The sequence below is a fragment of the Nesoenas mayeri genome (genome assembly GCF_963082525.1).
Source record: "Nesoenas mayeri genome assembly, chromosome: 5".
In the NCBI taxonomy this organism is placed as follows: domain Eukaryota; kingdom Metazoa; phylum Chordata; class Aves; order Columbiformes; family Columbidae; genus Nesoenas; species Nesoenas mayeri.
The window spans coordinates 65,282,755-65,307,547 of NC_137548.1; the positions used below are offsets into that span (position 1 = coordinate 65,282,755).

Consider the following 24,793-nt stretch of genomic DNA (forward strand, 5'->3'; position numbering starts at 1 on the left):
GCATCTGCACGCAGGCTACAAATCCAAATTGTTTTGGAGCTATTATTTTAAAGCACTCTAAACGCATACGCAAGCATGTATCATTTTTAATGTCAGAAAATAAATGGTCTAATTGTGATCAACTGTCCTATGAGTAGAAAGAACAGGTCCTACCCTACAGTCAGTAGCACAAAAATGAATTAAAAAATTTATATCCCAATGACAATCAATTTGATTCCTTTCTCTCTAGGAGGTGGAAGTATCCGTATGGAGTCAGCGGGAAGAATGGTGGTCAAGAGGGGAAACTTCATCGACAAAAGACCACTCATATTTTATTTAGTGTTTTTCCCTGAAGTTCTGGGTAGTTCGGGGGCTGATCCTGCTCCATCTCTCTAGTCCTGAAACCCTTCGTTATCAGAAGAGTTTAGGCACTGCAAGGCCAACTACCATTTTGCCCTAAACACAGGAGAGAACATGACTGTACTTCACACTATGCAAACAGAAGGAAAAAGGCTTTTAAGAATAAATCCTGGCCCTGCTGGTGTTAATAAGAAACAAAGGTCTTGCAGTCTGTAATAAATAATTAAGTAGGTTGGTAAGCTTTATTTAAGACCTGGATTTATGCTTTATTGACAGTGTATAACTGTAAAAAATGAATTTGTCTATTAACAAATTTAATTTCTATAATTCTTTTTGACCTATTGTCTCAGGTCGAAGGTGAATGATGTATTCATACTTTTGATCTATTCTCTCATTCTGTGAAGGTGAATTACACATCCATGGATTTGAAAGCAGAGGACAACATATTCCATATACAGCAGCGCTTGTTCAATTATGATTTGTGATTCCCTGAGAGATCAGCAGGAGATAATGAGCAGGATACACCTGCCTTCTGTACGGCCAGAGAAGTGACAGAAGATCCTTAACCTGAGCAGCGACTGCACCTAAACTTTAAGCCCATCTAGTAAAATGTAATTAACCATTTAGGTGCCAAAAAGTTAGGAAAATCTGAAAGAGACTTCCTCGGCATTACCACCGCAGGGTCAAATTCTCCTGGACAATAATTTCTGAATTATAAGAGATAGTTTAACCTCCAACATGGATTTGCTGAAATCTTAAGCACATTTAAAGACTAAGGTTACAAATTTTTAAGAATAAAACTTGACTAAATTTTGCTACAGTAGGTCTTCCAACAAATCACCTAAACACAACACAGATTTAAATCCCTTCACAGGTTATAATAAGGAACTCTTTAGTAAGAGCAGGACTGTTCATCTCAGCATGGAATTCAACTAGGTATCAGGCAGACTCTGACAGTTCATGACCATCTAGCTTTCTGAGGGCACAGCACAAACAAAGGTTAATTCCTGCAAGGACACTGTTTTCAAGCCTACAGCATTATTCTGATAATTTTCAACCCCTAATGAAGACCCTCAGCCATAGTCCTCTAAAACACAATTAAATGTAATGGGGTTAGACTGGGAAATTCAATAATGAATTAGCCTTCATATACAACCAAGCTCCCAATCCTTGCCAGGAAGGAGGCTGAAGACTCAAAGAGCTTCCTATGAACTCCCCATGACCTCCTCCCAGAGCTCAACCCTCGCTGGACTTGCGTTTCTTTTATCAGGTATGATTACATATTTGAAAAGATAAAGACTAATTAAATTAAGAGCTCTGAGCACACTGATCTGGTTGAAGATGTCCCTGCTCATTGCAAGAGGGTTGGACCAAATGACCTTCCCAACAAAACTCTTGTGGGATTCTATGAAAAAGAAGAGACTACATGTTTTGAAGAACTAATCAGGTCTCTTCTGTGGAATCTATGTGATATCAGCTCAGGACACTGAGTAGAAATAACCATTAAAGACGATTTGAATACAAATTAAATACTGGAAAAATTATAATCAGGATAGAAACAACAGTCTGGCTGATATCAATTATTTATACTAGAAACAGAAGTGTGGAGGCCCAGATTCAGAAGAACAATCCTATTCATGGAAGCACTTTAATATGCCAACTCTAAGCATGAACTCGAGTGATTCCGAGATCACACAAATGAAGCACAGGATGCGTTTAAACAATTTCTTGAGCAGTGATGGTCTAGGTAAAACACTTACTTGCTTTCCTATGTCAGAGGGATCACTGAATGAACATCATCAGAACAATGATGATCAGGACTGAAGCTCTATTTAACACTGAGAGCTCCACACAAAGAGAACTTTGCTCTGAAACGACCCCTACGCTGAACTGAAAAGCACCAAATTCATACTTGATTTATGTAAGAACGCCGTCTTCCAAATGTTTCCAGCACCACTGCATAGTTCACTGACCTTCTTCAAAGCCATCGCGGAAGGAGCCGGACCGGCTCATCGTTCTGCTCTTCTCGTCCAGGGACATGGAGCTGTTCCTGAAGCGCGTGTCACTGTAGGGGTCATAAGGACCATCTGCGTTGGAAAGGCTGTGGGTCCGGAGCATGGTTGGATTTGACAGGCTCATCTGGGCTGCAGTGGTTGGGCTTGCTATAAAGAGAAGAATAAACACCAATTTATTTGCTCGACCGCAAATTTTCACGCCTAATTTTTGTGCAACTGCCAAAAGACACAAATTTTTGATGTCATCCTCTCCAGGCTTCATTATTTTTCTAAATTCAGTGAATTCAAATAAGAGGCATGCAAATCAAACTAGTGAGTAAGAAAACCCAAGTAAATAATGTAATTTTAAACACTGGATGATATGTCTATGCTTCTGCAGACAAGCTCAGTCAACTCAATTAACACCTTGTAGGCATGAACTAATTAACCCTCATCTAATTTGGAACAGTCCTTCCTCAAAAAGGACTAAAACATCTGAAGGAATTTAAACTACTACTTAGTCTATATAGAACACGCCTTCAGAACTATCTCCTCCAAAGCTTTCGAGTTCTCAGAAAATGACATTTTTCTATGCATTTAAGTCACAAATTTTAAGAGCTTTAGTTTCCTAATTGTTTATTTCCACTGTTAGGTCCTAAGAATTATAAACCACCAATTTGCCCTCAAAAGCCAATATTCTCCCAGCCAGTGTTTAGAGCACGTCTACTCTAGTTTCACATTTTTTTAAGGGACTTTTGTGCTAAAATTATACCTGTTATGTATTAAGAACTACTTATTTGTGGGAAAAGAAAGAACAGAACCGCTGTTCAGCTAGCAGGTTCCTCTTGCTGCGCTGTCATTACCTGTTTCTATACAAACCATCAACTGATACAGGCGATTGTAGAAGACACAATAATTCAGTTTAAAGGTGCTCAACTTTCATATCAACATCTTCTATTCAACTCAGTGACCTATCTTGACTCCAACATCTCCAAGATCTTTTCTTAAGAACCCAGAATATATTTTTCTTTTGTTAATTGCCTGTAGGCTGCACAGCATTTTAAGCTTATTAAAGTAAATAATCTTCAATATTCTCCATAAAGAGTTAACTTTCTGGACCTAGGACTTTGGACCATTAAGATACTTTCATGACAGTTTGTTAGCTGTTGGCAATGTAATTACACTGTCTATATATTCAGCTGAAATTTTGTTAAGTGTCGGTTTACTTAAAGCTGTTTAATTGTTTCTCTTCAGCTCACTCAGAGAAAGGCTCTAAAATGTCACTGCTGCAACTCTAAACTGCACTAGAAATAAGTGACTGCCACAAATTCACACCAGAAATTCCTAACTATGGGCCTAATTATTCCGTACATTATTTCTTTATTGTTCTAAAAAAGATGGCGGGGATTCTGTAAGTCAAAAAGAAGCAGAAAACACCTGTTTGACATAGTACTTTCCAAATGTCACTTGACTTAAAGACAATATATACTGTCAGGATTGATTTACATACCTAAACAAATTGCAAAGGCAACTAAGTAATATTTAATCAGCACACCAGAGATAAGCACTACCAGCACTTTAAATTAGGTTATTTCAACTGCAGATGTGGTCAACTAAAATCTGCGATGCTTTATGGATCCTGTCAAGCAACTTTCATTGTTTCCTTCATTTAAAAAGTGTTTACTTTTAGCAGTGTAATTAAGTGAAGCAATGGCATTTTATCTGACTTAGTTGTATATATTATTTCAGACTGAGCTTCACACCATTTTCCAACAAACCACCTGAAAAATACAGAACTTGAGCTGATGAGGGCTGGCAAATATACCAATTAATATGCTTGGATTTTAACTAACTTGGATTCTTTACTAAGCACGTAGGCAACATCTTAAGTCCTTTAAATACACCAATGTGTGATATTAATAGCTCTGCTGCATAGCTCACTATTTATACTGAGGCCTCTGATTACTCCTAGAGAAGTATTTTCAAAGAGTTATTGCAAGTATGCCACCTTTGGGCATATGAGATAATAACGCTAATCAGTCACACTCATTTCAATGAAAGTGCTTCCTGAGGTTGAATGTGGGACTCGGACCTGCTGAAAGGAAATGAGATTGTGTCATATGCTACTCTCAAGACATGTGATGTATTGCTATGGTTATTCAAACAGATAATTATTCACCAAGCTGTGAGAAGTTAAATCTAGTTCCAGAGGGTGATGTTATGCTGGATCCAGATGAAAATGGAGAATTGCCAGCAGTGTCCTGAAGTCCTCCTGCTGAATGGGAGCGTAGCCATTCTTTGGCATCTTCTTGATTACGGAGTTGTGAGGATGGAGTATACCTGCAAAAACATACCATTTTTGCAAAATGAACTTTGTCATTTATTTAAAATTAAAAAACCCAAACAACCCAACCATGAAATGTCACAAGACTTGGGGGGGGAGAGAGGGAAAGATGGAAGAACTCTCATATGAAATGTAAAGATTAAAATTATATAAACCCATTACAATTCTGAATGAAGGAGCTGCTCCAAGCTGTTCTAAGCTCTAATTCATACTACCTCTGTTTGGGAAAAAAATCCCACAAACCCCTTTGCTACAGCTTCAGTAGTAACCAAATTACTAGAGAACAGCTATAGATAGAAGTTGTGTACTCTAGCACAAAATATGGCATGCATTACACATGCATGATTTCAAAATAAAGCCACAATTTGGAAATCCTTTCCTTAGGTTACGCCAAAATTCTATCACTGTTTTACTATTTTGGTGCATTACTAAGCTTAACTGGCTCTTTGTCATATTATAACCAAATTCAAGCCAACAAATTCATTATCAGATTTTTCAACAAGTTGTGACCAAATAACTCCTATTCCAGAGATGTTCACCTAAAGGCCTGTGGAGGTGTATCCCATTTAGTTCAAAACTAATAGCCTTAAACCATCATAAAGGAGACTGTGTTCAGCCTTTTCTGAAGGCAAAGAAAATAGTGGAAACATTGTCTATGCCAATATCAATGGCAAAACACCCGCTGGCTTCAGCTTAAGCAAAGTTTTAAATCAGCTTCTCTATATGACTGAAAAACAGGTAATGTTATCACAGGTGTTATGTGAAATACGTGATAGGGCGCAGGTATCAACAGAAAGAGCATCATGGAAACACTTGTCTGCTGATGGATTTTATAGTCTTACACTATGCTATCTGCTTCTGAGAAATATTTATGACTTACTGGTCCTCCTTCCAAAAACTAAACACTTGGAGCCTATTATTAGGTGATATTATCTATTTAATTCATTAGATTCCCTCCAACTCAATACCCTAATGTAAGATATCACTTACTAAGACTATTTTAAATCACTGTGAACACTACAATAGTAGTGAAAAAACTCAAACTACTTTCAAAAAATGCATTCATTCCTCTGCTTATGCCTCAACACTTAAGCAACAGTCCCTGACTATCTGCATCTCTTAAACTTTGTACATGTATCAGTTTAACAAGGGGCTTTGAACAGTCATTTTAACACAATAAGGATTTTTTCCTGCAGCATTAATACCTACCTCTTCAGCATTCAAATATTTCAGTCTTAAAAGAGAGTCTTTATTCATTAGAGACACACTTGATAACCACAGAAACATTTTAAACAGAATACCATTTTAAGAAAGGCTTTTAGCACTTGGCTTCACGGGATAAAGCTGCTGTGAAGAACAGCGTGTGGAGCACAGAATAACCTGCAGCTGCAATTTCAAGGCACCAACTCAGTGATCCTGCAAGCTGCTTCAAGCAATTCCTAAGATGCTATTTTTTAAATTGCCTAAGATACCTTTTGTAAATTCTGTAACACATTAAGCATTTAATTAACAGACCTCATGTTGATTATCTTGCTAGAACTGCATGTATCAACGGAAAAATCTTTTTTGGTGCATTTTTTTGATGTTATAAAAATGACAACCTTAGAGATATACAAAATGTATGAGAAGACAATAGACAAAAGTTTGTTTCGGGATTATTTTTCCTCTTTTCTAGAAGAGAAAAAGTTATCTCCACGGGCCCTATATATTTACATATTATGATGCAAATATCTTTTTAAATTAGTACGTCCAATCTCATCCTAAAAGGTTTATACTGAAAATCCTTTCTATTTGTATATCAACAGCAAGCTTCCCAGGGTGAAAAAAGATCTCAAGTCATTGCATGTACTAGCCATACAAGCTGCAAAATTATTGTTTTCATGTCAAGCCCACTGATGTTTTAGGAGATGCTTTCAGCAATTCAGCCAGCAAAAGCCACAGTTCTTGCTCAAGCGGAGAAGCCACTGGATGAAAAAAAGCACAGCGGTCAATGGCCATCTTGAGGATTAAAGAAAAGAAAGAAAAGAACAATATTGTTGCCACCTCTTGCAAACTGCGACCATCACCATCAGCCACAACAGAAACACAAAGCAAACTCCAAAGCCACAACAAAAGCCATTAAACCGTGTGGAAACACCAATACCTGAGTCCCTTCTTAGGCAAAGTGTTCCTATCAAGATGTGGGTCGCTGCAGAAAAGTTAAAAGAAAAGAACTTCAGAGAAGAACAAAAGGGAAGAATAAGATCAGGACGAAGAAGGACGTACAACCATCTGCATCACCTTTTTGGAGGAAAAGGTGTTGGGACCTTCCTACAGAAACATGCAGAAACCTCCTTACCCAGGTGTGGATTTGCACCAACATGCATCTGGTACCATGCTAATGAATCTCACATCTGTTCACAATATGGTTTTGCTATTTCTCCTACCCACAATGAACAAAAAATGAATCTTTAAATGTCAAGTAGATGCTTAAAAATATGCTTTTCAGCAGGCACGAGGCAGACTGTTTGTGAAAACTGATGAGAATCTTCAAGTGTAAACCACTTTCCCATCATTTCTTTCAGCAGACACCATTTTTGGAACGCAGCTAATTACTGTTATGCAGCTGCAATGTGTAGCATTAAAAGTATTGGGTCTCGACTGTTTAAATTTTCAAATCTTAGCTTAAATTCCATTAGCAAAGTAAAATGAATGTATTAGCCATCCAAACCCCAAATATTTAAGCCTATGTTTTTACAACTGATGAACTTGTAACTGAACAGAGTCTGTTAATTTGATTTTGAAGAAAATACCCATGTGCTTAAATGAATCAATTTAATGACAATCCATGTAACTAAATTACGGCATGGCAGTGACTAAAATTACGGCAGTGAGGAAAAGTGAGCTAGAATGTTTAGATTTGGGTCATCTTTTCCCAACTTTTGCATTCACTTTTACAAAGACAGCTGTACCCAAGTCCCCAAAAGACACTCACAAGCCAAACTGCAATATAAGACGGACGACACTGAATGACACGGGGACTTCACGACAAAAAGGACAGGCCTGGAAGGCAGTGGGAAAAGCAGCATGCCAGAGGGATGCTGAAATGCAAGTGAGAGTTTAGATTGGTAGCAAAAAAAAAAAACAAGCCAAGATTTTCAAATTGCCCTTTGGCAAAGAAACGAGGGGTGAAAAAAAAATACCCCTTCAAACCAAACGATGTTCCAAGTAAGAGCAACACCAAAAACATGCCAACTCTGCCGTGTGCCGTTCTCCAGATTGATTTTGGCAGATCGATGGGGTGTTTGAGGGGACTCTCACTGGCATGTCTTAGTGTCAGTTCACACCTGAACGATGAACACAGCAGAGGACTCAACTGAGCACAGTCTGTCACAAAACAATTTGCTTCACTGAGATGGGCAACAAAACCTACAGCCTTGTGCGCACTCCTGTCCTGAGACAGCATTACCTGTCCTGCCTCCTGGGCAAAGTATTGCGGCAGAATTTGGGGCTAGCGGCGGGGGAAGAAAGAGGGCTAGAAGAATCAGTCCAACAAGACAGAAAACAAGAGAAGGAATATTAGAATGAAAAGAGGAGAGAACAGAAAGGAGTTATAATAAAACACAAACAGAAACCCAAACATTATATTCAGTGGTAATTCTCTCCATTGAGATGCAACTCCAGAAATTTTGCGACATGACTGCAGCATTACACATCAGGATAAAGCTGATTTCCTAGGCTTGCAAGGGTACTACTGCAGGTCATTGTCTGGTTTATCCCAATGTTAGCTCAAGGTGCTGTTAATGCAGTTCTGATGCTGAAAAATCCATCCTGTTCCCTCCTCCCTGCTTCATCTGTTCCCAACTCCTGCTCTGTCCACACAGACACTGATGGATCTCATTGTGTACGGAACTGGGGAACTGATCAGTCCAAAATACAATTCAGGTGATCATTTTGCAGTTGGATCCATCTCCCAGTTGGGTACCCTAAGCATCCACATGAATGCCTGTCCCAAAACACTATGGGGAGCAACTGGAGACGGGACAGGGCAGCAGGAAGAGGCCAAGGAGGGATCGAGTGAGCAGGGAGACCAGGACGTCTCTTTTCAGCACGACACTCAGTTTAAAAGCTTGTCAAATGTTATAAACAAGAAGTTTAATGAGAAACAGTTGGTTTCTCAAATCAAAATTATATTAATGATAGAGGGTTTTTTTGAATGTCACCATCAGATCAACTAACAGGAGATCTTTGGAAGGATAACATATAAAATTCAAATATTAGGTATACTATGGTAGCAAGAAACGTTGTCATGTTGGCTACCACAGCAAATTAAAAGCCTCGCCCAAACCCACTGTCTTGCTCTGAATTTGGCTCCTTGCCTGGAACAGCTTCTTTGTATGTTCTAGTAACACCATTCTGTATTATCTTGCAAGAAGCACAACTTGATTTGTATCTGCAGCGTCGGCTACTGCTGCCAGGACTTCATTCACGTTTGAGATACATAAAGCCTAATGGAAACGAGAGAAAAACCTACTAACCTTTCAGACAACGTAGTCTTAACGCTGTTGGTTCGGACAAAGGGAGTCAGAGAATCATCTTTAGAGGCTGGAATCAAGCCAGTGGAGGAGTTGTGGCTCAGCCCGCCTCCACTGCTCAGAGAGATATCGATGGACTCGCAGCTGGTGTGAAGGCTGCTGACGGACTGATACCCAATGCCATCCTTGCTGACAGCAGAAGAGCTGCTGGCGTTGGTGCCCCACGTTAAACTGTTGGAAGGAGCCGAATGCGCTGAACTGGGACTAGAAGCTAGCGGAGACTGGTTCATATCGGGGTTTTTACTATACAGAGGGCTGCTGCCCCCGCTGCTCAGCATCCCGCTGCCAGATGGTGAATCCAGGTTACCCTGCTGGTTCATAGTGGCGTGAGGATTGGAGATGACTACCGAGTTTTTCATATTTTCAGCTGTTGTGATGGGAACTTGTTTATTAGGCTTGCCACCGAAAAGTCTGTAAAAAGACAACGTGAAAAATACATAAGATGGAATATTAAATGCAATGATACTTTTTATCTAGAACATACATTTTCTTAGCTTCAGAAAACCAACATCAAGTAAATGATGCTAGACTGGACATAACTATAAAATTATGAATTTCCTTGTGTTCACTCCGCCTTCAATTAAGCCCAGAGACAATTATGATAGCTTCAAATCTGTCTTAGGTGTGTCTTCTCTGAATTATCAAACACTACTTTCACAAAGCTAAAATACAGCTTCAAAGAACTAAAATACAGCCATATCGTCTTCTGCTCCTTAAGGAAAAAGGGTATCAGAGAAATACTGCACTGATTAATCTAAGGTGTGGAGTATTAGAGATTGAAAGCTAGTTGTCCAGGTAAATTCAGTGCAAATCACTGAATGATCTGCACAGAACCAGCTTTTGCTGGGATGTAACAGGAAGAAAGTATTTACTGGCATCAAATGTAGGTTTGTCTCATTTCAGGAGCTAAGCTGGCTGAAAACTATTTTCTTGGAGTGTAGAATGAAATTTTACCTGGTTTGGCATCTGGAACTGGCTCAGTAAAAGACTGAGTGGCAGAACTAATGCAAAAGAGAGGACACAACAGTGTGGTTGGAGGAGATGACTGCAGCTTCTCCAACTGCACCACCAATGAAGAGGACACTTCGATTCCCTCATTAACAGCTGACGGAAAAAGTTCTCCAAAGCGCACAAGTGTCTTAGGAGTAAATATGCTTATAACCAGACTACCAGTCATTCTAAAACTGATCCTCAAAATTATGGAGGAAACGTAGCTTTTGACTCTTGCTTCAAACATCCACCCCAAGGTGTTGCTTCTGTTTCTGCCACTTAGCTCCTGTCACCGCCTTTGGAACTTCAGTGTTCCTCACAGATAACGATATGGATTTGCTTTTTTCTTATCAAAAGTGTGGCATATTGGGGATGAAATCTTTCAAAGCGGGTGTCTATCAGATTATAGTCCTCAGAATAGAGGACTACAGCACTTCTATACAAGAGCTCCTGAAGACTTTTGAGTGGCTATGCACCAAGCAGAACTTCCTCTGCTTTTGATTACATCCAGGTTGTCTGTACAACACATGCACACCAAGTCGCTTTGCCCAACACCTCCCAGAAGCACAGGTTGTGTAATACATCTGGGCACCCACACGTGCAATGAGTGCAGTGATGCCCAGGTGCTGCCTGCAGCTCCAGGGTACCTGTGCAAGATGCCTGAACAGGTTTCAGCTGGGTGGCTGCTGTTGCATACTTGCCACAAAGCACCTGGATGACTCCTCTGGATCAGGCTGAGATGCTCATCTACACCTATCTCATAATCCAGTAATCCTCTGTGCCATGTTCCTCTCAGCACCTGGTGTTGACATTCACAAACCAGCACAGATCTGGCAAATACGGTTCACCTGGACACCACACCTCACTGATGAGGAGACGCTGACTTAGACAAGTCAGTCTGAATGAGAAAATCCATTCCTGTTTGGATTTAGAGACACGTAGAGTCTAGGCTTTATTTATAATAGATGCTATTAGAGTGAGTATGAAGAAAAATGTCAAATCGTACTCCAATGATACAAGGCCTTCAGCAGCAATACCACCTTAGGGTATTCCTGTTCCTATGCCCTTGCACAGCACCTCTTCAGCTGTACCAGGGGAACTGTCATCTTAAAGATAGGATCCTATAGTTTTAAAACAACCCAACCGCCCACGCAACCATTTTAAAAGCTACGCAGTCTTCCCCAAGCTGTTTCACAGCACCTCTAATACAACTGAAAGGCTGCTGTGCTGTGGCACGAACAGAAACATGTTGCTGCCAAAGGCAACGTCTGGTGGAACCACAATGTCATAACAAGCACCTTCAGGAGAGGACGCAGTCTGGAGAGTGTTCCTTTCAGTCCAACCCAGCAAGACAGTCGCATTAATCCAGAGATTAACTCTGGAAACACATCCCCTCCAAGGAAGGACATCCCCTCCAAGGAAGGACATCTTTTTGCTCCTATTGTTGACATATCTGAGCTGTTTCTTGGGTCATGCACATCTCTCTTTAACCAAAAAGCAGCATATTATTCACTGCAAAGCATGAAGACCCAATTTAATAAAAAAAATGTATAAAGATAAAACAATGGTTTCGCTTAAGGGACATGGCAGATACCGTAATACCAGAGCTAAAGGGAATACTGAGAAAAAAACAGACAGAGATGGGCCTCATGGCAGAATTATAGGATTTCACTGTTTATGGCAGCATAGAAATTACGTAAGTTTGCAGACTTGCAGTTAAATCTGTATCATTACAATGGTACGGGTTCTAATTTATTGTATAATATTAAACAATTACAGGGCCAAGAGGAAATATGCAAGAAACATATGCAACTCATTTCAATTTACTATAAAAATTAAGCTGAAAAATCTTCTTAATTTTCATTCTAGAAATAAGCAGATGAGGCCAAATTCAACTCTGATGCATTTCAATACTTGACTATTTAGACAATCTAGTGAAAATTCAACAGTGAAACTGTATGTCAAATAAGGGAAACAGTGAAATGGAGCCTCAGTGCCTTCTCTTTGAAGTGTCATGTATTTCTAATGTAGTGCTTCAATTAACATGGCTTGCAGTGTGGCTTATAGTAACCAAAAAAATTCCAATCAAATTTCAAGATTAATGTGCCTGAGGCTTGCAACACTGAAAATTTACATTTCTCATGGGCTACACTATTAAAATGAACGGTCTAATGGAGTTTTTCTTATTAAGTAACCATTGATGAAAATTAAATGTTCCAAAGGAAATGGCTTATCGAATGATAAACAGGAATAATATACAGGGAGTGTCTTGAATTATCCTCACATAGGTTCTTCAAATAAAACCACCCATCTAAAAAATTAAACAATTTACAGTTTTTTACAGCTTTAGCCTAAGCTGCCGTCACAGCCATTATGCTTGCGCTGGAGCCTCAGATGGAATGTGGCTTTCTCACATCACTGGAAGCAGGATGATGTAGCATAATTGTATGGGCATTATGGGCGTCAAGACAAAATGAGATGCAAAACACTGAAACTTGAAACAGACAAGCTACTCAATGTCAAATTAAATTGAAAAATAATACTAACGAAACTTGTCACCAATATCAAGGCTTTGATGCACACTGCATCAACAAATCAGCTCCTGACCAACTCAATATTGTTAAAAGCATGTGTGGAGCAGTGGTGGAGAAACAGAAGACAGGTAAGATATTTGTTTAAAGAAAATATATTAAAATAAGAAAATTCAACCCAGTTTGGACAGTAAGTTTACTTAGGGTTTTTCTACACAGTCAAACAACTTGATGTTATGAGTCTCAGAAGACATGGGTCTAATCCACACAACTAAAAGATCAGTTTGGGTTTGGCACGTCAGTCTAAGTGTGGTAAGTCAAATTATGCATCCGTCATAATGAAAATCTGCAATAACCCTCCTGTTGTCAGTTTAATCCATCACTGGGAGTATTTCCAGGTTTGATACACATACATTAGTGCAAGAATTCTCTAGTAACCTTCAGGTAAGAAAACTTTTATTCCTGTGATATCTGCACGGATAAGGCCTTTGGGTATGATTTTTGTAACAAAGAGACTCATATTACAATTGCCAAACTTTCTGCCAGACCGTTATTTTCTTCCAAATGTTAAATTTTTACTGCTGCCACGTGACGTACTGAGCATTTACAACACTGGCCAACCTGTTCATGCGAAATTAAATGTAAATACAAAGACCTTGATGTAGGACACTAGATAGTAAGTGCTCCACAAAACACAGCCAGGCCTGGCTTGAAGAGTCCTGGTCATTCAGCTCCGACTAACATCATCGCACGATCAACGGATTTATTGCCTACCTGCGCAAAGTGGGAGAGGCCACATCGGGGTACTTGGCTCCTTGCTGGTGGGTACTTGGGGCTCCGCTAGCAGCAGTCTGTGATGCAGGGTTCACTTTAACAGAATTACATGAGGCCACGCTTTCGTTGTCAGACGAAATCCCTTTCTCTTTATCAGTCTGGTTGACTAATCCTGGCAGAGAGCTCCCAAGGATTACCTTGGCAGGCTCTCTCATTTTAGGGACAGGCAACCCAGCTGACTTGCTGCTTACGTTGGAGTCTATGCTACTTGTGCTAGATCTATTCCCAGCTCCACTTCTGCTACTGGATTTACTGGGACGGGGTAAACTACGGTACTGAAGATTAGTTCGGGCGCTAAGTGCTAAGTAGCCATCATCCTGGTTCTGTGAGCCATCAACACTAGTCTTCCGACCAGTGGTCCTACCCATGAGTCCAGATGACTTTGGGATTTTTCCCAGGGTAGCCGATCTACTGGTGATAGTTGCCCCACTGGCAGTGATTATAGTCATGCCTACGGCTGACCCGCTCTGTTTCTTAAATCCAAATGTATTAGCATTAGCAGCAGTTGTTCTAGAGTTACTTGTGGGAAGCTTTTTGGATTCATCACCACTGCTGCGTCCTGCATCTGATGGGGAACGTTTAACATGTCCAGCTTTAGGAGATAGTCTACCCTTTTCTGATACCTTGGCGTCATCAGTTTTCCCTACAAAAATAGAAAAAGAATTCTAATATTTAATGACTTGAAAACATCAAGCAAATGATGAAACTCAAAGCAGCATGAAAAGCAAAAGCGTGTTAGCCACCGGAGTGTGGTTAGAAGTTATGAACTAGTCTGCACTGGACTTACATGCCACTCTAGTGACTTACACATGCAGACTTGCCAGAGAAAGTATGTGGTGTTTGCCCTCGAGAATATGAAAAGCAGAACAGTCTTATGTAATTATGACAGATAGGAAAAAAAACATGTTTCCCTCTGTAGCTGCCACATATTGATCCTTTTTTATCGTTAGACAAAAGTTGTGTTAGACCATTAGTACAATTTTCCTAAAAGGCATTGCTCAAGAAAGCACCCAACTTCCACTTTTTCATGTACAATTGTGTACACAACCAGATAAGAGGAGAGATATTAACTTATATTACTTGGTTATGCAAAATCAAGGCAATTTTCATTCACACATCTGCAAGTGCTAAAATTGCTAAATACATTTATAAAAAAATCCAGAACTTAAGAGTGTTTAGTATAAATTAACATGCTGGTTTAGTATTGGGGGTGGGGGGAAATCTCCTAAACCACACGTACTTTATATTCTTAAAGTTAACCATGACTTCAAAAGCTGAAGTTATATTATTTATTTTTCATATGGCAAGATTGTGTCAAATAAATAGCTTGGCTTAAGACCAGAGTTGTCAGGAAAACACCTTTCATGGTGTACTAATCCAAAATATGCATTTTCAAATGAACAGAAGTAGAAATGCAGACATACGAGGTGCTGCATAGCCTAAAACAACACCTAAAAATAAAGACAGGATTACCTGAAGTTCAGGTTCTGCCTCTGGAAAGTATTTAAACTGTTTTCATACTGAACACACTTTTTGGCTTGTTTACATCTTTACACCTTTTCTCACCTGTTCCAGGTGTCTTTAATGTGCCTGAGGTGGTTGAAGGTTTAGTCCTTGGTGTGGTGATGCCAACCTGAGCTGACATGCCCCGTCGCCAGGAGCCCGTCTGCGAAATAACAGTGTTCTTCCTACCAGAAGTGCTCTTATCAGATTCATCCGACACATCAGAGGGATTCCGCCTCCATTTAGATCCTGGCTCCATTTTTATGCCGCTATCGGATCCTCCGTCTGATTTCTTGACTTCATCACCGGACCACAAGGAATTCCGCTCGACCTGGGAATGCTTCTCTGCATCAGTCTAGGACAGATAAGCAATTGTAATATAACCTTCAGAGCGAGCCTTTCTTTTAACAAGCTTCACAAATGAGAACCGTCAAAATGATTAATAAACTCAGCAGTCACCTCTGAGTACCAACAAACATAATATGCCTTTGAGAAAGAAATGTCGCAGCAAGAAATGAACCCCAGCAATGACATTTCTTAAAACTACGCTAGGGGAAAAGAAATACAAAAACCAGAACAGTCGTGCCCCTTATGCCCCTTAGAATGAAAAAAAGCAAAAAAAAAGGTGGAAAAAAAAGCACTTGATTTATAAAGGACATATTCAGCTCCATGACATTTATAATCCTCCATCTCGAATTTCTGACGAACCCTTTTACTGTAATGCCAAAGGAACGTTTCAAACCTGTGCAGCCAGCTTTCCTTTGTTCTTGCTGCTTTGCTATCTCTTGTCTGGCAATCTGATCTCCAGAGCATAACGAAGCAGCTTTTTGAACAGATTTGAAGATGTAGAATGCTGTTCATTCTAATCTAACGTATTAGGAGGACACCCAAGAACTGAAGAAAAATAAATCTCCACCACCTTTCTAATGATACTCAGGTTTGACTTAAATACATAAATTACATTTGTTTTTAATTTATACTCAACACCTACAAACGGTTTTTCCCTATTCCTTGTACAGAATGATTGTGCTGACAGTCTTTTATGGATAATTTTGCAAAAATCAACACAAAATATAGAATTTTCTCATTAGCAAGTCTTTTCAAAATTCTCAGAGATGCTTGAATTAAATCTATTACACTATATATGTAATATATTTCCAATACATTATGGTTTCTATTGTTGATGATTACTCTTGCAGAATTCTACTCCTGTCAAATGCTGCTGATTAATTTGGGCAAATTTTGCAATACCAATCATTGTTGAGGTGTTCTCCAACCATCACAGTATCATGAAAAGGTCTGCCCATTTAACAGTGCATTATGAAGCTCCCAAGGAAAAGCTGGTGAATTTTGGCAAGATGTTGGGTGCCACCTCTTCCTTGCAGCCTCACTAGAAGATGAATGTACTCAGTACCTGTGCAGCAGTTGAATGGTGATACCACTTAAGAGTTAATTATTTTAAATGCCCCAAAGCATTAAGGCGCACAACCTTTTACTCCCTTTGGATAACCAGAAAAGCACAGCAGAAGAAAGGAAAGGATGCACGATCGTTTACCACCCTTTCATCAAAAATGCTTTATTTTATTTGTAAGTTCCTAAAGTACGTTTCAAGTTTATGACTTTTATTTGCTTGCCAGATCACACCATTAATATTAAAGCATCTATGGGAGTTGTGGTTTAATTTCCTCTGCTTTTTACTGTAATTACTTTTTTTTTTGTTTTCTTTTTAAGCCTGAAAAACGAGTCTAAGCAATGAGCATGTGAAAGCTGACACCACACATCATAATGATCTTCCTTCAGTCACGTGAAATAGTTAGGGCCTGGGTTATTTGTCTGCATATCGAGCCATTATACTATGAAGCGTTTACTGAATTACAGATTTAGATATTGTTTTCTTGTACTTTCCTCGTGCTACGCAAATGTTGTTTCCCTGCTTCTCCATTCAAAGAGAGCAACTCAGCACAAGGTTTGGGGATGGTTCCCTTTCTATTTACGACCCTTGGTAGGTGTGTAATAAATTCACAGCGCTACTGTCTTTGTGTCCTGTGTTTCTTTAAAATCATCATTTCATGTAAATTTACAGACCTTGGAAAAAAGGACAGGCAAGAAGTAACAAATAATCAATGAACAAAACCATATCATCATCCCTCACATGCTCTCATTGGTACTGTGCTTCAAGTATCTCATCTGGAATTGCTTATTTACACTGTTAGTGTTCAAGAAATACATCAATTTGCTAATAAAGGGCTTATTCTAGTTTTGGTTGACTACGAAATATTCCTGTACCTTTTACGTTCCCTGCCTTCACATGTGTAAGAATAGCGCAGTCTCAAAAGAGAGAACAGCACTACAAGAAGTCCTCTACCTTTGCTCTCTTCCATTTCATTCCACCGCTACACTCACGGCCAAAGTTTTTCTGTAGGCTTTGAAATGCTGCAACATCCACCCTTGGAGCCCTCCGGCCAGAGACGTTTCTGTTTAACGGTAAACACTGAGAACGGCACAGAAACATGACTAAGGAATCAAAACCAAAACAGGGTGAAACTTCGGGATTGCAGCTGAAACCCCACCTGCCCGAAAGGCCTGGAGTGGGTGAAAGTGGAAATGCTGTTTGCTGGAGGTCATGGCAAGACGTGGCGAGCACATCTGCTGTCCCGCTGAGCTGGGAGTAGCAGTAACCACCACGATTTCACAATTTATTCCTCCAGTTTTGGAAATCTATTCATGCAGCTGTGAGCAGACGAAACGCGTCCTTGCTCCAATTAAACTGAAAAGTCATCTTGATGCAACAGCTTAAAGATGCTGCTGCTATCTATTGAGAGGAACTATGTCTTTTCCCTTCCATCTTCAGATCTTTTTAGCACTATGTGAACAAGATTATTACTTGATCTCTTCCATCTTATTTCAGTTAAATAAGTTATTTTCAAATGCCCACCAGGTCTTAAATTTCTCCTTAAAAATATGTGCATGACATGACTTCAAAGGCAGCTCTATTAAAAGGTAACTTATCTAAATCTGCGAGATATCAGAGAGAAATACAAGGGCCCCAAAAGCAGTAGGGCTTTTGTGGTTCGGCACTTGGCACAATCAGAGCAAGACACGGGAACGTGGTAAGGCAAATTCTGGTTCTAATCACCGACCTGTTCAGAACCAACTTGCAAACATCCTCACAGCTTTGTTACAAAAAGGGGCTACAACAATGAATGCTTATGGAGTTAATACAGTATCTTTAAGTCCTGCTTCTCAAAGACAGAGAAACTACCGCTTCTGGAGTATGGGGTACCCAGCAGCTCTGAACAATCTATTTCTTAGCAGAGACCTTTTTCCTACCATGTCTTCTTCCTTTGCAGAGATGATTCTGCATAAGTTACTGATTTTATCAGCAGACACTGACATGTCAGGGCTCTCTCCCTTTGATGTTGCTGTATTATTTGGACTCCCAGTTGCACATGTATTAGCTTCAAGCTCCCTCTTTAATTAGCTGAAATCCAGCTTCTCTACCACCTCAAAAAGACGTGGTAGAATCACAGCAGCTTAAAAGTTAAGTGCTACTATTAAGGAGAACCAAAGCAGTGGATACCCTGAGAAGAAAAGTCCACATCCCTCTGCAGATGTCTGCCAGTCCTTTGTGGTTCACCACACGGGGGAATGCAAACCTGGGCACAGGCCTTCATACAATACCTCCAGGTAACATAGAAAAAAAAAAAATATCTATATATATGGATATATATTAGTCACTGTTTCATGAGCTGTGAGGTCTACTTTGGGCAGCAAAAAAATCAACCCTGCAAGCTATGCTTGGTTCCATCACTCCAAGTTATTTTCACTCCCTTGGTTGAGAAGATTAGGATATTCCATTCAAATTAAAACAAAGTATTTTATGGATAATTTGCAGATAACAGTAATAGCTAGAATAAATACTGTCAGTCATGAAAAATGAGGAGAGAAGCAGGTCACGGACACTAAAAAATCTGCAAACGCAACTTGTAGCGACTGCTCTGCTGTCTGCACAACCTTCAGCTGCTTTTCTTCTGGTGTATGTCTGCACCCTCTTGGATGCTGTAAGCATTGTGGAGGAGGAAGAGGAGTTCGTCAACACAGATTTCGATCTCTCAGAGGTGTTTCCAAGAATCTGATCCATCAGAAGACAGAAGTCAAATGAGTTTCTATTTTTTTTTCCTTGGTTAATGTTTAGTCACGTCTCCCTTCTTCTTTTTTCTCTTTTCCTTCAATAGTATTACAATGTTGAGACAGGAACAATTGTCAAAAAGTACTTCTAGTTGTCTACGTTACTCTGTTACATACCGAAAAACACAGTTCATAGATCTTAACTCCTCTCAACTTGTATGGGACTTGTATTAGCAGTTTCGAGCACACATGCAATCGCTGATACACAACCAGAGGCTAACTGGAAATCTTTAATGTAGGCTCAAATATGCGCTTCGTGGCAAGGGAACAAAGAGTAATATATGCTTGCACCACAGTCCTGTAGGCAGAGTTACACTTCACAGCAACCACACGTCTACATTAAACCTGATGTTAAAACCAGATTTAGGGTCCGGTCATGAAAAAGAGAGGAAAGAAACATGGGAGAAGGTCACAGCGACATCCCTTTCACACAACACCTGAGTTCCTCGAGCAGGCGGGTGTTAAAAGAACAAGGCTTGGCTTCTTATTCCCCCATTTTTCCAAATCAAATTCTATACATTTGGAGGGAAAAAAAACCCCACAAAACCAGTTTCTATTACTGCAAATCTCTGTACTATGCAGCTTAATTGATAAGTGTAAAACTGCTCGATACCTTCACTTGTTATACCCTCTTTGGCTGTGTGATGTCTGAGAACAAAACATACATGTAGGCTGCTTGTGGGCATAAAATTTGCCCTCCTAGGAAATGCTGCCAAAAATACAAAGTCTACAGTAACACACAGCTCTGGAAGTTTAAAAAAATGTATTTAATTTGCCTAGCATGCTTATATTTCTGATGGAAGTGTAAATAATCTTCGCACCTTCATGTTGACTTAATTGAATTCTATTATTCAAGAAAAAACATAATACTTTTTTTAGAGCTAAAAAAGAAATCCCATCTACTGATCATGTTTTCTGTACAGCAGTGCCGCCAGCAAGGCAGAACGAATTCCATGCACAAAGGAAATATGAATAAATTCCGCATATGATAAGGTGGTTACTATTGCTTGACATTGCCCTTTCACTGACACCATCTGTAGTGAAGGTGGTGTGGCTCAAGTTCATCCAACTTAATTATACCTATTGCACAGAGAAAAGAATAAATATCAATGTTACTTGTTTAAACTAGAAATCTTACCTGTGCATCTATGTTTTTGCGGGAGGAGGCAGGTGTGTTGGCGTAGGAGCTGATAGAGGAGCTGGTGTTAATGTCATCGGTACTGAGATTATCTATGGTGTCACTGATCCCACTGCTGACAGAGCTGCTGTCATCCCAGCTGGAGAAAAAAACAACAAAGGTAGAAAACAAGGGTCAAAAGACAATACATCATTCAAAAGGAGAATTATTATTTCTACGAGCCTTATGCTACCTGCGATTGCCAAATTAAAATTGTACGCTCATTTTCTGAACCTACCTTCATTGCACTTCCAAGTCTAAATTCATACAGATCATTGACTATATGATTGTCATACAGCAATGATGAGAGGTCTGGAGCATCTTTCTTATGAAGAAAGACTAAGAGACCTGGGGCTGTTCAGCCTGGAGAAGAGAAGCTGAGAGGGCACCTCATCGATGCTGATAAATATCTCAAGGGTGGGTGTCACGAGGATGGGACCAGACCCTTTTCAGTGGTGCCCAATGACAGGATGAGGGACAACGGGTACAGACTGAAGCACAGGAGGTTCCATCTGAATATGAGAAGAAACTTCTTTACTCTGAGGGTGCCAGAGCCCTGGAACAGGCTGCCCAGAGAGGTTGTGGAGTCTCCTTCTCTGAGACATTCAAACCCGCCTGGACACCTTCCTGTGTGATCTGCTCTGGTGAACCTGCTGTAGCAGATGGTTTGGACTGGATGATCTCCAGAGGTCCCTTCCAACCCCAACCATTCTGTGATTCTCTATTGGAAAGTTTAGTTGTACAAATGGCGCATAACCCTGCCGAGCCACACAACACATCCTTTTCAAGGAGATCTATTAGCAGCTTAATACTCAGGACCACCATCTTCCACCATGTGACAGCTTCAACATTTTCTAGTGAATGAGAAAATCTAACTGGAAGTTTAGGATACAGAACGCACCCACAAAAAATGTCCGTGCCTGAAGCAAATTGAGTGTTGGAACAGACAGAATCAAAATGATCTAAAAGTCAAGCCGGATGCTGCACTCCAAAAATGCCCGTAAAAATAAGCTGCTTAAGGAAGAGATTTATAAACTGGTTTACAAGTGCTCCATCTCCAAGAATAATAAAGCTTGGATTGAAGCACGGTCCTGGAAGTAGCTCTGCAAAGGTATTTCAGTCCACTGGTGGATAACTACTGCTGGAAATAAATAAGCACATATTTCATAGATCGTTTTTGAAAGCCAGCAGTAAAAGCCCATCTCCTGGCAGCTCTCTAGCTGTTTATCACCACAGCCTCAGATTTTGGGAGCTCCAGACTCTCCTCCCTATTGCGCTTCTCTTTGCTTTACCAACTTATAACAAAGAGATTGCAGTGAGTTTCTTGTCTGTAGAGTGGAAGCCATTCACAACTTGATATACTGGATATTTAATATATGCATTTAAAATTGTAATTGAACTATGTAAAGAAAGGCAATCTGTATCTGGCTTCTTGAGTTTTCATAGCTCCACCACTGTCTTACTAAGTAGCCTTACTATATAACCTTTGGCCACTTTGAAATGAAAAGCAATTCATTTTTCTAAGCATTACAAAGCAGCTGCCCATATGGGTTTTAACAATGCTTTCATAATTTTTAATTGCTTTTTGCTTACTTGGGAATATTTTGTTCATCCCTATCTACGTAAGGCCTATCAGGGAACTGAGCACAGCTTAACCAGCAGCACAAGCACTGAACCACACGAGGAGCAGTGGCCATGGGGACATGCTCCTCTGCGTGCTGCAGAAAGGGTTTTATTGCTCCCAGCTGCTCCTCGCTACTGCTTTGTTCCCAGATACGGTCACCATCAATCTGCCAGCGCCCCGAGTTGTGCCAGTTCTCGCGGTATTGCCACCAACAAGGCCAGCTGGGAAGCTCGGATCAACAGTTTCAGCGAGATGGATTCATTTTGTCCCTTCAGGAAATCTGGGAGTGCTCAGCCATGCTGCTCTGCTGGCAATGGACAGGGATGAAAAGGGATGGACAGGGACGGACAGGGATGAAAAGGGACATGGATGGACAGGGATGGAAAGGGACAGGATGGATGGGGTGAAAATGGACAGGGATGGATGGGGATAGACAGGGATGAAAAGGGATGGGATGGATGGAGACGGATGGGGACAGGATGGATGGGGATGGACAGGGGTGAAAAGGGACAAGGATGGATGGGGATGGACAGGGATGAAAAGGGACAGGAATAGATGGAGATGGACGGGGACAGGATGGATGGGGATAGATGGGGATGGACGGGGACAGGAATGGATGGGGATGGACGGGGACAGGATGGATGAGGATGGACAGGGGTAAAAAGGGACAGGGATGGATGGGGATGGACTGGGATGTAAAGGGATGGGGATGGATGGGGATGGACTGAGATGAAAAGGGACAGGGATGGATGGGGATGGACAGGGGTGAAAAGAGATAAAGAGGGATGAATATGGGTGAACAGGGATAGACAGGGACAGGCACTGGGACAAGCCGCTGACCCCTGCTGTGGGCTCCCCTTCACCGAGACTCAAGTTGGCCCTTTATTCGGTGTCCTTCAACTTACAAAAACCCGCTCCTGGCAGTTGTGATGGACGTCCTGGAGCATCCCAGTTACTGGCAAGACCCTGCCTTTGCAAGAAGATTTTCCAAACACCATTGGATAAATCCACAAACACTCCAGCTCTCCTGATCAGAAAGAAATCTGTACTCTACAGTGCTGGTGATGCTACAATTTAAAGGTAAGATATATATATATATATACATTTTTTTTTTCTTTTTTCTAGATTTGCCTTCACCTGGATGTTTTTAGAAGGAATCTGCTGTAATACAAAATAGAAGTACCTGGTAAAATAAAATAAAACAGCATACACAACGTGAGACCCATTGAGCCTGAGAAAGCCACCTGGCCAGATTCGACACAACAGTTTTACTTACTGTTTTCCAAAATCTTCCTCAGTGTAACTGAATGAAAGATATGCTGACCATAAAGAGAAACCCATGGAATGTAAAGGGAGGGGAGAAAAAAAAAACCTATTTTTTTTCCTAGTACCTAGGATGGAAAAATTGAAAACTTGGGAAAGAAAGATTTCTTTGAAGCACCTTTTTTTTTTTAGAGTAAACAATTAAATATAATGCAAAATATTCAGAGTTATACTACTTCTAATTTTTGGTTTTTAAAACCAGGTCCTGTAACTGATATTTACTTGTATTTCAAAACCTATTATATAAAGCAATTACATTTCCTAGATTTTAGAAGTCTACAAATAAGGTTACAAAGCTGTTATTAAAATAACTGCATAAAGAATATGCTCCTCATTTTCTCAAGTTTTGTGTAGCATTATTTCCTTTCTATTTCTGCATCTATAATGCAACCATAATCATAATAATATCAGCAATATCAATATTTTCCATATTTAACAGTTGCATTTACTTCTTATAGAGATAGGGCAATGGCCAAAAAAAACCCTCCCCAAACCCCCAAACAACAGAAAACCCAAATCCCTAACAATACTATTATTTCGTGTGACTCATATTTCCATCTTGAATGAACAGAAACTTCTCATTTCCAACCATTTGCCATTCTTAGACTATCACAGGACCCAGTTCATCAGCATCTAAAGAATGTGGCTCATGTTAATCATAGTTTTACTGGCATCAACCAGTCCTTGTTGACTGCACCAGGGCAATCTAAGGCATTACAGAAATATTTAATCACCCTTCTGAACTGGGACACGTGCCTAAGGACAAAGGTACAAACATGCACCTGAATACATTGATACTTGTGGCTTCCCTGTAAGTATTTTCCGGGCTTTAAGTCTTTTATGTTCTGATGGAAAGTATGAACGAGTCAAACTCTGTATTTTCAAGTTTACTAAACTAAAAGAGATCACCCATTCTGAGGTCCAAAGACAGATGTCTCATGTCCTGGCTGCCAGAAGCTAAGCAACACAGCTGATCATAGAATCACAGAATGGTTTGGGTTGGAAGGGACCTTGAAAGTTGTCTCATTCCAACCCTGTGCCATGGGCAGGGACATCCTCAACCAGACCAGGCTGCTCAAAGCCCCGTTCAACCTGGCCTTGAACTGTTCCAGGGATGGGTCACCCACAACTTCTGATGACAACAAGCGATGATATTGATGCACGTGGCTCTTCTGACAACTTAAGAAGCTCTACCAGCTAAAACCAGACATCTCACATTTAGCTTTATTTTAAAGAAATCACTTCAGTAAGGGTGGGAGGGCAGGAGGGGTCAGTCTCTAGCTAGAAGAACAACAGGAGGTAAGAGAACAAGAAAACACATCTTAAGAAATTTAAAATGATTTTTTAAACCTACATAAACGACTATGGATGC

The 24,793-nt window shown here is 40.2% G+C and overlaps 1 protein-coding gene across 4 annotated transcripts in view; it reads right to left on the minus strand.

The window, feature by feature from the left end:
- The window catches only part of NAV2 (neuron navigator 2), a gene marked incomplete at both ends in the record, with an annotated part of 363,557 nt that overhangs the window by 28,867 nt on the left and 309,897 nt on the right, over positions 1–24,793 (minus strand). For all 4 annotated transcript variants that reach the window (XM_080345864.1, XM_080345863.1, XM_080345862.1 and 1 more), the window contains 8 exons: positions 2,313–2,501; positions 4,513–4,673; positions 6,821–6,865; positions 8,126–8,191; positions 9,195–9,662; positions 13,547–14,249; positions 15,173–15,464; positions 20,436–20,574. In XM_080345864.1, the coding sequence (XP_080201990.1) occupies positions 2,313–2,501; positions 4,513–4,673; positions 6,821–6,865; positions 8,126–8,191; positions 9,195–9,662; positions 13,547–14,249; positions 15,173–15,464; positions 20,436–20,574 (2,063 nt within the window). The remainder of the gene's footprint in view (positions 1–2,312; positions 2,502–4,512; positions 4,674–6,820; positions 6,866–8,125; positions 8,192–9,194; positions 9,663–13,546; positions 14,250–15,172; positions 15,465–20,435; positions 20,575–24,793) is intronic.